Source organism: Patagioenas fasciata, chromosome 3 (genome assembly GCF_037038585.1).
Source record: "Patagioenas fasciata isolate bPatFas1 chromosome 3, bPatFas1.hap1, whole genome shotgun sequence".
Taxonomy (NCBI): domain Eukaryota; kingdom Metazoa; phylum Chordata; class Aves; order Columbiformes; family Columbidae; genus Patagioenas; species Patagioenas fasciata.
The window spans coordinates 89,631,157-89,647,527 of record NC_092522.1 but is presented as its reverse complement, the minus strand read 5'-3'; the positions used below and the strand labels follow the sequence as shown (position 1 = coordinate 89,647,527).

The 16,371-nt window shown below is 37.8% G+C and overlaps 1 protein-coding gene across 1 annotated transcript in view; it reads right to left on the bottom strand.

Moving 5' to 3' along the window:
* The window catches only part of ME1 (malic enzyme 1), a 165,938-nt gene that overhangs the window by 122,969 nt on the left and 26,598 nt on the right, over positions 1-16,371 (bottom strand). Inside the window, exon 2 of the mRNA XM_065834243.2 lies at positions 2,585-2,718. Within this exon, the coding sequence (XP_065690315.1) occupies positions 2,585-2,718 (134 nt within the window). The remainder of the gene's footprint in view (positions 1-2,584; positions 2,719-16,371) is intronic.

Here is a 16,371-nt window from a genome sequence, read left to right as displayed (position 1 = left end):
TCAAGGGCCAACCTGATTTAACGTACACAGATTTGCACTGATCCAAGATAACCCCTGAAAGCTTATTTCTTCATTGCTCTGGACCTGTGTTAAGAGATCACAAACCAGCTGAGGGTGGACGGGACCCCTGGAGGTCACCTCATCCAACCCCCTGCTCCAAGCAGAGCCAGGCAGAGCAGGCTGCCCAGGAACATGTTCAATCAGGTCTTGAATATCCCCAAGGATGGAGATTCCAATGCAGTTTAACCAGCATTATAAATGGAGCCACATTTTTTATTCAGACTGTAAGGGGAAGGAAAAGATACAAACACCTGGATCAAAAATTATGCTTCAGAAAATGCCATGGCCTCATGTCGCAGAGTAAGACTGGGAAATAAACACAGCTTTTATTTTTTTTTTCTTATGTTAATTACTATATTCTTAATTGAATTATTTTGACTAGTGATCACATTAGTGAGAAAAAACTCTACCTTTTAATAGTTTCAAGTTATTTCTATGAACCAAAGTCTTACTAGATTTCCTCAGTTGAAGTACTTCACTTAAAACCCTATTTAACAACAACAAACTTGTCCTTCAGTACTGCACAGTACAATATAGCCTCTATACTAAAAAAAGCTTTATACTAAAAACAGGCTTTATGGCATAAAATGGAAAGCTACAGCCTAATGCTCAAGTCACATGGATGTAATATTGTCATGTTTGCACTTCTGTTTTAAGAATGTCTGGTCACAGAAGCAGGAAACAAATTTCTTCATTACCCAAGTATTTATTTGGAAAAGAGAAAATGCAAAAAAAGACTCATAGATGGGAAAAATTATATTGCTTTTTAAAAATTAATTGTATGCAGACATTAAGCTTAACAGAGATTCGGAAAAAAAAATCTCTGAAGCAAATGGCTTCTGGAAAATCTTTTCTATACTTTTATTTGTAAATACATTTATATTTATTTATAACTGTACATTAATTGTGTATATCATACGTGGATTAAGTGTACTTAAAAAAAAAAAAAAAGTTATTTTCCTCCCCATCCCCAAGACAGCCAGACTTTTTTAAAGTCTCTTTAACACAAAAAAGCAAGTTTTCTGCAAAGTATTCCCACAATACTGGGAGGCAGTCATTTTTATTTCATGATTCCCACTGAGATCAAAACTTCAGTATACTGTGTTTTATTGTGGTTCAAATGGCACAGCATTCAAACTTTTATTACTCTGTTATCCAAAACTGATAGAACTTTTTTTTCCTTTCCAGCAGAAAATTTTCATTTTGGCATAAAGCTATTTAAATATCCAAAACCTTTGACTAAAAGAATAAAGAATTAAGATTTGGAAATACTGTTAATCTCCTCTTGAATTTCACATAGCCAGACCTGTAACTTTCATTTCAATCTGTGATGTCTGGAGAAACACAAGTGTTTTTATCCTATGACCTGAAGTAGGAGCAAAAGTTCTTTGTTTAGTTAAGAAACATATATAACAATAGTGTAAAAGGCCTTTTCTTCCTGCATTTAAGTTGCAGGTGAATAGAAATTCCAGCAATTCAAGTAGAAACAAACAATTGAAACAGACTTAAAGTCTTAAATGTCATGAAACTTATGAAACAATGAGCTGTATCACAAAGGGACAACTTCAAGGCAGAGTTAAGGAGTAACTGGGGACAGAAGGACACAGTTCTTGCCTATGATAAGATCAGTGGTAGAAGCAGGTGCTTTTCATGAAATTTTATGCTCTGCTACATGCAGGGACTCAGACTAAAACTTCCAAGCCTGGGAAGCTACTACTCTTGGATATTGCACTCCCTGACAGCACTGGATGATAGTTAACCAAAAAAAGATACCACAAGCATGAGCTCTTCACCTGCTTGTAAGGCTGCGCTCATCCTATTCCGCCTCCGGAAAAAACACAGGTTGTGGCAACTTTAAATTATAAGAAAGGCTTGCCACCGACAGACAGGTATCTAAAAGCCATTTGTTACACATAGATAAAAAGACAACACACAACAGAGTAAGGCACAGGGGAGAAAATAAAGGAATACTGTTTTGTTCTAGGACCTATAAAACACTCAGGAAAAAAAAAAAAAGAGTATTCATAGAGGTTTAAAGCCCTCCCCAACGTTTTTCTTTAACTAAACAAACAACACTCTATTACATAATAATTTTATAATAGTTATACATTTTAGATATTTGTTTTAATGCACATGTATCTATTTGCATGTAAAGACTGACTTTTTAGTTTGAAATTAGTTCATTTGCTTCTGATGACCTTTGTATCCTTTGCTTATTGAAACAATAAGTTAATGTGAACAGCACTGGAACATTACAATTTAAAATTACGAGATGATTTTCTAAAGAAAGCATTCCAGCAAAACTGCATCTTTAGCCTTATGATTCCAAATCATCGACCACCTCAGTTCAAAGAAACAAAACAAAACAAACAAACAAACCAACCAAACAAACAAAAAAACACAACCCACAAAATTTCATATGTACTATAATTAAAAAAAAAAAAAAAAAACAAACACACAAAAACACAACAGGGGGGGAACTCTGGTTTGATAAGTAGCATAAAGTTACATTGTCATACTTTACCTGTCTAGGTCAGATGTCAGCCTTTCAAAATTCTTAAGAATAGAATAAACCTGGGCATCTTGACCAAGAAAGCATGGGGGCAATAATCCATGAATATTCAACTGTTGCCTCTCCTCCAAGGTGAAAGCCATGCCCTGAAAAAAAGAAAAAAAAAAAAAAGAAAAATTATATATATACACATATTTTTATATGTTCATATATATATATGTGTGTGTGAGATAGATAGATAGATAGATAGATAGATAGATAGATAGATAGATAGATATGTGAGAGATATTTCCTTTAAAAAAACTCTGCAGCAAAATATAGCACAGGTAAAGTCAGCATCAGAAAAACTACTGAATATTAAACAGAACTAATAATTATGCAATGATTACAGAAAAAGATTCATTGAGTCACAAGACAGCAGGCCTGTACAGTACAGTAACTCCACCCTAGGACAGAATGGCTTAAGGTTTTCCGACACTGCGAGACTATTACCTGCAAAATTATTAAGTTATAGCTGCAGAAGAGAGCAGCCATATATTCTCAAACGCCCATTTCCTCAGCTGTCTTTCAAACACAAAGCAGGCATAGCGTCCATTTTCAGTGTAAACATTATGCTTTTAATATCTGGAAATTTTTCAAGATCTCAGATGTTCGTGTATGAATTTTTAACAAAACTCTGTGGTACAATAAAGTCATCACTATTATTTTATAGTCAAAGAGCCTGATCCAGTACCTAGTGAATTCAGTCAACAGAAACATGGCCATAGTGAGTTTGGTGCAAACTTACTTTCGTTTTCAAATTCACATTCAGTTACAGTCAGAAAAATCTGTACAGACTTACTGGATTTCCTCATTGCCTCCAAAAAAGACATTTTAAACTATTTAGTATGACATGTGGACAGTCACAAAATGCTTAACACTAAAATCCAGCTTGCGGATTGGCAGTCAGTGCCAATTAGTTGTTTTTTAATGAGGTCTGTCTGTCAAAAACATCTTCAGAAATCACCCAAGCAATTGTAAGAAAGAGGTTGCCTTTGGAGCAGGAATGTGGCCACAGATCGAGGTTAGATAGAGGTTATATATGTATGTGTGCTTATACTTGTGTATAAACAAACCATTAGGCAGTTGCCTAATATTCCACACCTATTGTACAATGATATACAAAACTGTTTCTTATAAGAAAAATATTTGAGAAAACATCTTAGAAGATAGGAAAGAAAATAAACGGCAGTTCAGTGTTTCTGCACTTGCTCTCCTGTGGAAAACAAATGCTACTAAGATACCTTCACATCTACCTCTATAAATATACTTTTAAAATGTCTTTGTTCTGCTACCACTAGAATTAGCTAGATCAACAAATGATGGCAAAAAGCAGGTAAAGCAAGAGCACAAATACAAAAGGCATCTTTCAGTGTACTTTCGCACTGCTCCTGCCTTTTCGAGACAAAAAAACCCAGACATCACAGTCCTTTACACAATGCCAGAATGCCAGTACTGCCTTTCACACAGCACCTAGTGAGTAATACAATGTGATAAATCCATACCAGATAGTTTCAGTACATGAACTGGCTTATTTTTTTTTTCAGAAATATTTACTTATTTCAGAAATATTTACTTATTCTCACAGAACAAAAACATAATATAAATCTTCCTCTTTCTTTCTACTCTACACCTTTTATACCATTTTTAATCTAAATAATTTGAGTGGTTATATCATTGTTGAATGAAAAAACAAAACAAAACCAACCACTGAGGCAACCCCACCACACTACCTGTTGTAAAATGCCATTAATCAAATTATTACCCTTAAATGAAATGACAGCCCCCAAAAAAGGAAAATTACATAATGAACACTTTACAGAACATCAAACATTTCCAGAACATGGTTCTCGCACACATGGAAATGGAGGGAAACCAAGTTTAATAAAGGTTAATGGCTGTTTTGCTATAGTTTTCCATGCACACAAAATGTCAAAGGTTTCCAGAATTGTACAAAACCCTTGTTTTTTCTTGGCTCTACATGAATTTTCTGCGGCCAGATCCATCATGCGTGTCTTCAGCTGCTACTACAATTTGAAAGATCAAAGAAGAAAGGAAAAGTCAATGCTCCTCAGGAGTTTATTCAAAGTTGATCCCTCTTATCTCCAGTAGGCTTTTTTTTTTTGGCTTTAAAACAAATACATAATAACTGTGCATGTGTGCTCACACGCACACACTTCAGCATCAGTTGCAAATGGTTGGGCTTCAGGGAGCTGTAGAGCTTTAGTGGATCTCTCAGTGCTGGCAATAAAGTGGCAACCCAGTTATTCTCTGCATCACTCCCTTGTTTCTATCAGTGAAATTTTCTGAAAGAAAAAGAATTCAAAAGGCCTGTCTTTGCCTTCACTTTAGGAATAAGGCATGGACTCTAATTACTGTGCTAGGGTTTCCCCTCTTACTGGAAAGTACATTTTATTTTAAAACAGACATATGCCAAGTTGATACATCTTTCCAAGTGCCTTGTTTAAAAAAGTATTTTGTCTTGGAATAGTATATTTTCCATATATTGCTACAGGTCCTACAGCAAGTGTTATTTCTCTGGGGCGGTACCACAAAAATACAGCACCCATTTATACCTCCTATGCTATACATGGGTTTAAAATTCTTTACTTGCATACTGTTCTTTAGCACAGACATAATGAATTTTTCAAATTTCTAAGATGGAATGTCAGTTCCTTTTCTCCCCTCAGATAATCATTTTCTTTGAGCATATGTGGTATCATTAAAATATATTGCCTAATGATTTAATCAGAGAGGCCATTTTATGCAATAAACGTATGTTATTTCATCTTCTTATAACAGAAGGAGCTTCACTATGTAAGTTTTATGGTTTATGTCTAGATTTCTTGCACTATCTTCTCAGATTTTCTTTTCTAGATCAGAATTCTTATTTTGTCCTCTTTGAAGTGTTGTTTTCCAGGCATCCAGCAGAGAGGGCTCTAGGTTCAGCTTGGTTTACATGCTCTTCTCCTGAGAGAGCATTTTGTGCACACCTGGATGGGACAGGCTTCTGTCAGCTAAAGTGCGCCCCATCTACGATAAAATATGAGGACATTTTTCTTTTGCAGTATGTATTACAAATACATTGTCCAGGAAGAACCTCAGTGCAGCAATCTACAAACAACACTTGGGGAAGCGACCACAACTAAGTATTAAGCTTTGCCTAATTTGTGTTGATTTATTCACTGTTTTATGCCTTAAAAAGACACCATCTACATCATAGAGATTAGAAGTATAGTAATTATTAAGCTTCCCAGGTAAGAGTTTGTAGTTCTTCAAGGGTTATGTTTCATATGCTTCTCTATATGCTCTGGTTTTAGCAAAACTAAATTGTTCTTCAGCTACCTCATTATCTTCCTTTCTCACAAACCTTTTCATGGAACTGGGTTTTTTTGTTGTGGGTTTTTTTCTTTTTTCTATTGCTCCTTTGTCACAACAGCCCACTCCTATTCTCAACTGTACAGAACGCTCTCTGAGTCTGTTATTTTCATTTTCTAGCTCAGCTCATTGCAAATACATTTAATTTTGAATTCATCTCTCCATTTGTAATGATGTGAAGTTTTGTACTTGTAGCAGGGATTTATATTACTTGCACATTGCTCTCATACTGCATGTTCTCTCGTTATCTAATCTCTGTTGATTTATCAACACAGCTCTTAACCAGAACATGTCCTTTGTCCCACCTCTATCCTTTCCCCTCAAACCTCTCAATCACAAGGTTGTTTTAGTGCAACTACATATACACCAATTCTCTTGTTCAGTTGCACCATTGAAGACAAAACCCAGAATAAACAGCACAACATTGACTGGTATCAGATAGCACTTTGCACTGGCTTGTGACTGAATTCTCAAGCAGTGCATGAAAAGACAGAGAGCACATTCAAAATATTTCAAGAGCTGTGTCAGACCTGATCCCAGGCAGCAAAGAGACAACTCTTCTCTCTTAACACAAGCTAGATTGCAGTGACAAACTTTTTGTTCAGACAGCATATCTGAAGCTCATCTAATTCCAAAATTTGTGTAAACTCAAGAAAAAGAGAGTGCTCCAAAGTAATGTGTGCATGCTGCCTATGTGCTAATGAGATTCAGCTTCCCTAAAGGGTAGCCAGAACCATCTCCAAACAGTATTCATTGCAGGAATCCTCCTCCAGTTTCTTTCAAGACTTCACCCTCTTCTGCTGTAATAGGTCAAAATGTCAATCTTTAGAAACCCCTCCCCACTTAGAAACAGCTTATTTCCTTCTGTCGGCCTCACTGCAAGTATGTCACAAAGCTATTAGCTTGACAGCATGCAGAAGGATGCTGGCTTAGAAAAGGAAACCATGTCCACATCCAAGGTTCTCAGACTCTGCTAAGAGAAGACCAAGCCCTGTAAGACTTCAGGTCATCCCTGGAACTCAGAAGATAACCATCAACACCTATGTCCAAACTCAAGTACCTGCATGTATATTTGAGCAGAATGGATCTGTACAGGAGGGAAGACATGAAGAGGAAGGTAAAAAGATGTAGCAGGAAAGTACACCTAGAAGTACCATCTATTCCACACACACACACACACACACAAATTATCTCTGGATTGCTGATGCAAGATACTACTAGAGAAAAAAAAAAATTTAAAAAAAAAATCACAGTTTCTGAAGTATTTTGATGACAACAGACAAGTAGGTTTCTCATTGTCTCAGAGTTGATCAAAAAGTAAAAAACACTCTCCATTGAAAAACTCACTCTGTATATCTAAATCACAAAAGTGCCGTGGACCCATTTCAACAATACGTTGAAAGAGCCACCCAAACCAGAGGGACCCAGATTCACACAACATCTGCTGCAGTGGCCAGAAGGAGGACAGCTGGCTCCACACCACCCGTTGCAGCCTCCCCCGCTGCTCTGGGTAACCCTCAGCACAGTAAAAGGGGCTGGGAAGCTCTGTCAGACAAGGCTGCGAGAAAATCTCAGGGCAATGCAAGTCTGCTCAAGATCTGAGTCAATTTTTTGAAGAAATGGACTTACAGAATTCTGAAATTCTTAAAAAAAAAAAAAAAACAAAAAAAAAAAAAACACTAAAAGGAAATGCAAACAAGATGAATCCTTTTGGCTGAAAGACCAAAACCATTCTCCAGTTACTGGAGAAGAGTTTTTTTCCCCAAGATGTTCCACATGAATAATCAGTGGCATCACTATTAGTCGCCAGTCGCACACCATCCCATACTGCTCACACCACTTCATGCACATGATTGTCTCCAGAAATTCAGCTGCAGGACTAGACACAGTCCTCAGGAAAACATGACCTTTGGCATGCAATCTGTCTGCAAGTAAATATTTTGCTGGTCAAGCTTTTGCCTTCAATAATTTTGGCTTCACATACTACTTCTAGTACTGTTAAAGAAGAATCCATGTCAAAAATCAATAAAACCATTTTCTTTTGCTTTATTTTAAGGAAAACTTCTTAGGCTGAGGAAGCAGCAAAATGTATGTATAGTCCTGCAAAGCATAAGATACAACAGTTTCAGAGACCTAAAATATAAGTCCCTTCAAGATCAGAATATTAAAAAAATATGACACACATGAATTCTCAAATGTTTTAAGGTACATTTAAGAGCTCATTGATTGCAAATCCCTTTCAGATATTTTATATCATTAGCATTTTTATAAAGTCACCTTAAAAACAGGCAAAAATAAAGCTTTACAAGCATTTCCCCTTCATTTTGCATTTTTATTATCCAAACATGACTTCAGAGAAACCAGATAAATACTTTTAATACTCCATGTCCAACTCTCATTTGAAGGCATAATACCCCAGGAAATAGTTAGAATAACTAATCTGAGCACACGCTGCCTAATAAACTCATTCTGCTGAAAACAAATGTGGGTCATGATGAGGCACTGGGGCTGGAACACTACTTATGGCTAAAGATGTTAGTGCTGGTTTCTCTACCCATTCTTGTCATGACTGCCAAAAATATTACAAGCACAACCAACGCAGATACCTGGATGAACATCTTTTCTGCAACCAGCACTTCAGGCCAGACTAGTCACACAAAGCACCCCTGTATGTAAGAAGAGGGAGTAATTATTTTAATGGTGCAAATTCACGCACAGATTTCTGTCATCAGAGGTCTTCTTTTGGACCTGAGGAAAAATTAGCCCTGCAAACTGCCAGTTTACATTGATTTAGAGCTCCAAGTTTCTTCTTAGGCATGATTTGTTCTAAAAAAATATATATACAGAAGGGCTTAAAGAGCAGAACCCAGTTTTGAATTAAAAAAAAATCAGGATGATTAACATTTTAAAGGAAAAAAAAAATCCTTTTAAATTATTCTCATGAAGACAAGTGAGAATGATAAGAAATAGAATTAAACTTGATAAGACGAAAGGATATGATTACCAGCAGAAAATTACGACAGTTTGAGGATGTGTAGTGTTAAGAGACAAAAACTGAACATGAAAATACAAAATTTCTGCTGCAATCCTCTGGCAACACACATAGAAAAAAATCTCAATGACTTTTCAGAAGCAAAGCAGATTGGTAACCTTTTGTAACGCAAATATCATCTAAGGTGAGACAGAACTGCCATCTTTCAAAAAAAAGTGCAAACATTTTCCCCAAAAACTGTGCTCAGATCCCTAGCCAGTTATCTAATGAGACACACTGGTTAGCTCTGGATTATGCATTTTGGATTACATTTAAAAAAATCAGTATAAAATCCAGTATAAAATCAGTATAAAATTGTTGTCTTCACCCAGTTCCCAGCACACGGGTACCTTGGCTCATAGCTGGGATCCCCTAAAACAGTCATGAAACCTGCTGTGAGGTGCCTGCAATGGAGTTCAACAAGCCAGACACATATAGGTGACCGCTCTGGCTGGGATGAGGAAGGAGAAAGCAAGAAAAGGACGATTGGCGAAGTGTGAACAGCAGAACGCAGTTTAGATACAGCGTTTTTTGATAAGCCCTTGTGCACAGGCATGCATCAGGACTTGTGAGATTGCCAGGTAAGCTGAAGGTAAATTAAAGAAAATACACTCTAGTTAATGGGCACAGCGCTGACCACATGAGAAAAGGAGGAACTGTCCTAGTTTCAGCTATAAAATGTCAAAAAGCCACAGGTTCTGTTTTGTGCACATTTTTTAAACACAGCCTTTTAACAACTATTTAAGTTGGAGTACTATATTCTGACATTTGACATTTAAAATTTCAAAGTTGTTTTTCTAGAGTCATGATAGATCTGCTGCAGCGTGCTACACACACAGTTTTTTATAGTTCTTGAGAAAGCGGAGAGATCTGGAGTATATTCACAACCTAATTCTAAGTCCATAGGATTTCCAAATGCAAACTTAAAAAGTCATGTCAACAGGGGAAACTGAAACAAAAGTCAAAGTCAGCTTCCAACAAATAAAGCACAAATAAATTCAGTAGCTAATAAACACACCCAGGGACTTATGATTCAAAACAAATGCAGATGGCCAGAAGGAGATCAGACTTCTCTTGGCAAATTCATCAGGGGACGTGTGGGCAGCTTGGCAGCCTTGCAGTGAGCTGATACAGTGATTGCATACAAGCATGATTCAGATCAGCACATTAGAAATGACACATCACAGCAGCCTTACTTTAGCAATCGCCCTTTAACCTACATTAAACAATTATCTGAAAGTAAGCAAGCAAACCTATTCTAAGAAACTTTTTGCATATATTTATTATATATACACAAAGTAAAAGTCTCTTTGCATTACATACTCTCTCTTCACCTTAATTTTGTGATGGCTGTATTCAAGTAGCAGACAATAACAAGCTGAGCAGTAAAACAAGTCACCAAGATAATATGCAAAAATGTATTGCATCCTGTGGTATAATGTAGGATGGGACTGACTCCAATTAGACACTAAATTTAGGTGTTTGCATGCAATCTAGGTACCTATCCTCCCATGATAATTATAGGATACATAATACTGATTACAATGAAGCTTAAAGAAGGATCCAGCTCACCATAGAACAGATATCTTGCAGTTAGCAATCCAAATTGCTCCCTAGTCTCCAATGGCTATATTGACTACAGACCAGATTTGCACACATAAGCACCTACTGTCACCTGGGATGCTTGAAGGTATTGGAGAAATCAACATGGCACAGCTCATTACAGCAATGAGATCGACTATAAACCAACTGCACAGGAGACACAAGAGCAGATGAAGGCCAGGCACAACACTCTGTATCTCGCTATTTGCAGGCCACTACATCAAACCCTGATCGTCTTTTGACTCCTCAAACCATGCATCCCATTAAAAATCATGTTGCTCTGAGCCCTTCATATTATTACAGGAATTTTTAAAATCAAAGCAACCAAAGAATTGCAAGGGCTGGATTTGTATGCTTTAACAAGAGCTGGCTGCCTTAAAAGCAGATTTAATGTAATTTTAAAGCCATAAAATAATTTACAGAGCATAACACATAAAAGGACAGGAACACAAACAGCCTACCTCCCAAAGCCAGACATGTATGGTATTCTTACTGCACCTGCAACTGAAATAATTAAGATGCTCAGGAGCAGTTGTGTTAGAGTAAGATCTGCTGAGATTCCTAGCCTAGCCTAGCCACCACTTCTCTTGCGAGTAACAATCATGCAGTTGAGCGCATCTGAGCTAGTGTGAGGGTGATCCTTATGTCCCCATGTCCCTGGGAATGTACTGACCCTCAAATACGCTTTTATAAACACTTAAGATGAGCTCTGACTATGGGAACCATTCTGGAAAGAGACAACAGCAGTTTACTATGCTGCTTTCAAGCTCGTTGAGTGTGTTCTTATGGCAGATGTCAATTTTCAACACAGTTTACCTGTACTATAGATTAAAAACACTAGTTGTAGGCCACTTTAGAGCTGGATGAATCATGGTAACGAAGTTAATCTTGTTAATTACTGCCTTTGTCAATATTGTCTGTCTTCTACAGATGTATCAATGTGCAGCTGTATGTTTAGATATATAATTTATAGCCACATGAATTAAAAGTTTAATGCGTGATAATGATTTTTTTAAAAATTAAGATGTCACTAAGTTTTATGAGACGATATGTGAAATTCTACTTGAGAAATTAATTCACTTGTAAAGTAGATGCTGTGAGTCAGTACTGGTATAACTCTAATCAAGGATGCTTGTGATGCTATCAGTGGAATAACTACCATGGAATCTCTGTTTATGAAGGGAATTTAGATGAGCGTAATATCAGGTGACATTAAATATATTGCTTACCAGAATGATTCAAAATAAAATACCAGATAAAAGCTGTAATAATCTTACAAATAAAGAACAGTATCCAAGTATGCAGTCTCCAATATGCAATATTTACATTTGCAAAATATTTTTTGAGAGTCAGTCATATGGAAAAAGATATTTTTTGAGAGTCAGTCATGATTTCCATGTAGGTAGAAGAGGAATTTCAGTGACTGCCAAAAATTCCATCTGTCTAACATAAGTACTTCACCAAATACAGGTTAGTAAGCCTTGAAATCCTGAGGGGATTTGGTAAACCTGATATGCTTAACAGATTTTGTTGTTGCCTTTCAGAGACTAAACAGATTACCAACTACTGTATTCTGGGCTTCTAGGAGGACTATGCAACAAATTCTTTTCACTAGTATGATAAATAATTAACATAAATAAGTATTTTAAATACTATAACTCAATACTATGGTCTTCACCTCTAGCACTAAATGGTATAAATGAAATCTGAAGACAAAGCCTAAGAAAACACAACACAAAAGGATGCAAGCAGAAAGAAATGGCAGAAGGCACGTTTCTGCAGAACTACTGCAAAAAAGGAGCAGACTTGAAGTTTGTTTAGTGGACAACTAAAAAAAAAAAAAGGTTTCCCACACAGATCAGCATATCTTAAAACTGTATTTTTAAGTATCTTCCTAATTATGGCAACTCAAAAAGAAGTGAATCCTTCCTCTGATGACCAAACTACTAAGTGCCTCCTTGGCTTGCAGTTGCTGACACACAGATGCCTGACATCTGTTTTCCGTCCCTCTCAGTTTCCGCCTAGGTAGATGCTTCTCCTTGACCCACAGATGCTCCTACCCACATGGTCCTCAAGCTGAGAAATGACTGCATTGAACAGCTCCTTCCTCACCTACAACGGCACCAGCATCATCAGCTTGAGAGGATTCTCCCTACTGCATCCATGTGGTGACAGGGAGACTGGCTGGTCTGATGAACTGCAAAGATCTGACCTGAGAGCTGAGGGCACTGAAACGTGCTGACACCAGTCACATAGATTATCGGATTACTCATGGGTAGCATACTGTGTCACTGAGTCTAAAAGTTACATGACTACTCAAAATTAATCCTCTGGGCACCCCCCACAGACTATGGAGGAAGACTGAGTGGGACTCTAGCAGGTGCTTCTTTCTCTTTTTCGGACTACAAAATAATGTAAACAACCACTTTGGACTAAATGCATAAGATGAATACTTTCCATTTTCATTAGTAATTAAGGATTTCTATTACCACAGTCTATGACCTGTAAGTCTTTTAGTTGTGTGCAATCATAGCATATATTGCATACCTATCGACCATTTTCCCTTCTGCAGATTGCAACTTACTTTTTCTTTTATATCAGTCCAAGAGCTGACAATACATGCATACATGAAAATAGCAATGCCTACCCAAACCCTTTGTTTGGGGAGCTTGCTTCTTCCAACCTTGCTATCTGTTCTCAAAATCTGGCATTACATTAAAACCAAACTAAAGCAACATGCAAAAATTTAAACTCTGAATGGACCTGATCTATAAGCACAGTCTTAGTTAGTATCCAGCAGGTAGATATTTGTTCCATTTTTACTGTAACAATAAGTATCATATTTGCAGAATTCTCTTGCAAGTAAAAGTCTTTTATTTCTTGCTGAGAAGTCACTGAAAACTCATGTGCTCTCCAGGGATCCTGCCAGCAAACCTGCCCCAGCCTGGGCTTCCCACAGGGTCGCAGCCTCCTTTGGTCATCCCCCTGCTCCAGCCTGGGGTCCTCCATGGGCTGCAGTGGGTATCTGCTCCACCATGGACCTCCACGGGCTGCACAGGGACAGATGATCTCACCATGGACTGCACCACGGACTGCAGGGAAATCTCTGCTCTGGTGCCTGGAGCAGCTCCTGCCCTCCTTCTGCACTGACCTTCACGTCTGCAGAGTTGTTTCTCTCATATATTCTCACTCCTGTCTCTGGCTGCAATTGCTCTTGTGTGACTTACTCTTTCCCCCTCTTAAATATGTTATCCCAGAGGTACTACCAGCATCACAGAATCATAGAATAGTTTTGGTTAGAAGGGACATTCAAAGGTCATCTAGTCCAAGCCCCGGCCCATGAGCAGGGACATCTTCAACTAGATCAGGTTGCTCAGAGCCCCATCCAGCCTGGCCTTGAATGTTTCCAGAGATGGGGCATCTACCACCTCTCTGGGCAACTTGTTAGCATCCTCATTACAAAAAATGTCTTCCTCATGTCTAACCTGAATCTCCCCTCTCCTAGTTTAAAACCATTACCCCTTGGCCATGTTGCAACAGGCCCTTCTATAAAGTCTGTCTCCATCTTTCTTATAGGCCCCTTTTAAGTATTGAATGCCACAGTAAGGTTTCAACAAAGCCTTCTCTTCTCCAGGCTGAACAATCCGAACTCTCTTAGCCTATCCTCACAGCAGAGATGTTCCATCCCTCTGATCATCTTGGTGGCCTCCTCTGGCCACTCTCCAAGAGGTCCATGTCTTTCCTGTGCTGAGGGCTCCAGAACTGGATGCAGGACTCCAGGTAGGGTCTCATAAATGATGGGCTCATCCTTGGCAAGCAGACAGGTCCATATTGGAGTCAGCTGCCACTGACTCTGTCAGATAGTGGGAAAGCTTCTAGCAGCTTCTCACAGAAGCCCCCTCAGCAGCTGCCCTGTCACCAAAACCTTGCCATGCAAACTCAATACATAGTGAAAGAACATATATATTATCAACAGTTTTCTTTTCTTTACATACGTTGTCTGTTAGTTTTGCTCAGTATGTAGCAATGACGCACTTGTTGCATGACAGGGTCTTTTTTCCATTTTGAATTCTTAAACACTCAGAGTAACCACCAGTAGCCACACTCACTGCTAGAACTGCAGACAAAGATTATGACTGCATCTGAAATAGCAGCTAAGGGACAGAAGAGTGCACATAACTTTGTCATAAAGTTGTACATCTTCCTGAAAATGAGAAGCTTATCTGAACTTTGCTACAGTTTTGTTTGGTTCTCTTTAGTTTAAGGCAGGATGAAACAAAAAAAATGAAAAATCAAGGACCAAATTGTCTAAGTCAGACTCTTAAAAAATAAACTCAATAGGAAAAATAAAACACAGTGAGCCCAGAAACTTACTGCAAGCTCTGATTTTGTTACTTAAAATTGTCATTTAACCAGTTACAGAGAAAGCAAAGTTGTGCAACAGCCTTCAAAGAGTATGGAAAAAGTTAGTTGATTGAAGTGAGATATCTACTAATGGCAGAACAATTCCATTTAAAACTGGTGTACCAGATGGATTCATATGACACAGATTTGGCCAAGATACAACCTGTGCATCAACTGTATCTCCTTAGAATCTGCATAGAAGAGATCAGATTGAAATAAATAATGGAAAAAGCTGTGACAAACTGGGGTATTTTGCTTTTCTTTTTCTTTGACTGCTCTCCAAAAGAGCTAGACTCATCTAAGCAAACACCAGATTAAAGAAAAGTTAATACTATGGAAATAAAATCAGAATGGTAGTTAAGGAAACCAGCCAATATGAAACCAGCTGAATTTGCTATCAGGCACACAAGAGTCCTACCTGAAAGGAAATTCTGGAAGGTGAAAAAATGTCAAGGATACCCTCCCAGTAGACCCAATTCATTTCAAGCTGCTACTGTTTTCAAAGCAAAACAAGGATTTACTCGCCCTTTTATCCATCTGTGCCACTCACAGAAACTCAAGTCTAAACCAACATGAAAACAAAACAGAAAAACAAACAATCTTAAGAAAACAAATTCCAATGCTGACATTGAAAAACATATCCTGGCATTCAACATTAAAGACAAGCATACTTGATTAAACCTGAAGGAAATGTTGCCCCTGTATTTCCACTTTTCACATTTCCTAGTACCTAATTATGCAGCCCATTAGAAACTTTTTCTTGCTACATGGCTGCCTCTTTTCCTAAAAGAATCCATGGTGCTGGATCCATCAGTTGTACAAAATGAGAACAAATATCTTGTTTAAACCTGATTAATCCGGAGCAGGCATTAACTACTGCCCTTGATGGAGGCTTGTTCTGGACACGCTGAGCGAGCAGACCTATCAACACAGCTTCTATGCAATATAGTACAGAGCACTCAGTAACAGAAGAGGACGTAGTTTCAAGACACACTGGCAAAAACCAACATTTGCAGGCTAATAGTTAAGAAATAAAATCAGTTATACAATCAAGGCAAAGTATAATACTGTGACAGATCTAAGGAAATAATTCTAACAGGGGTTTCTTTAAGTCTTACATAGAGTCCTTGAGCTTGAGATACCTATTTGCAATAAATTGAACCAAAACTGTTTCAGAGAGCACAAAAACCTGCTCCTTAGCTTCAGCCACCTGAACTGCCTCACTGGGGTTTTAGATAGCTTATGGTAGAAACTTTAAATGGAAAAGTGGACCATATTAATGGTGGTTGTCTGTACTTTCACTACCTATACTGTAGTAATACTGCCAGACGCTATTCAGACCATT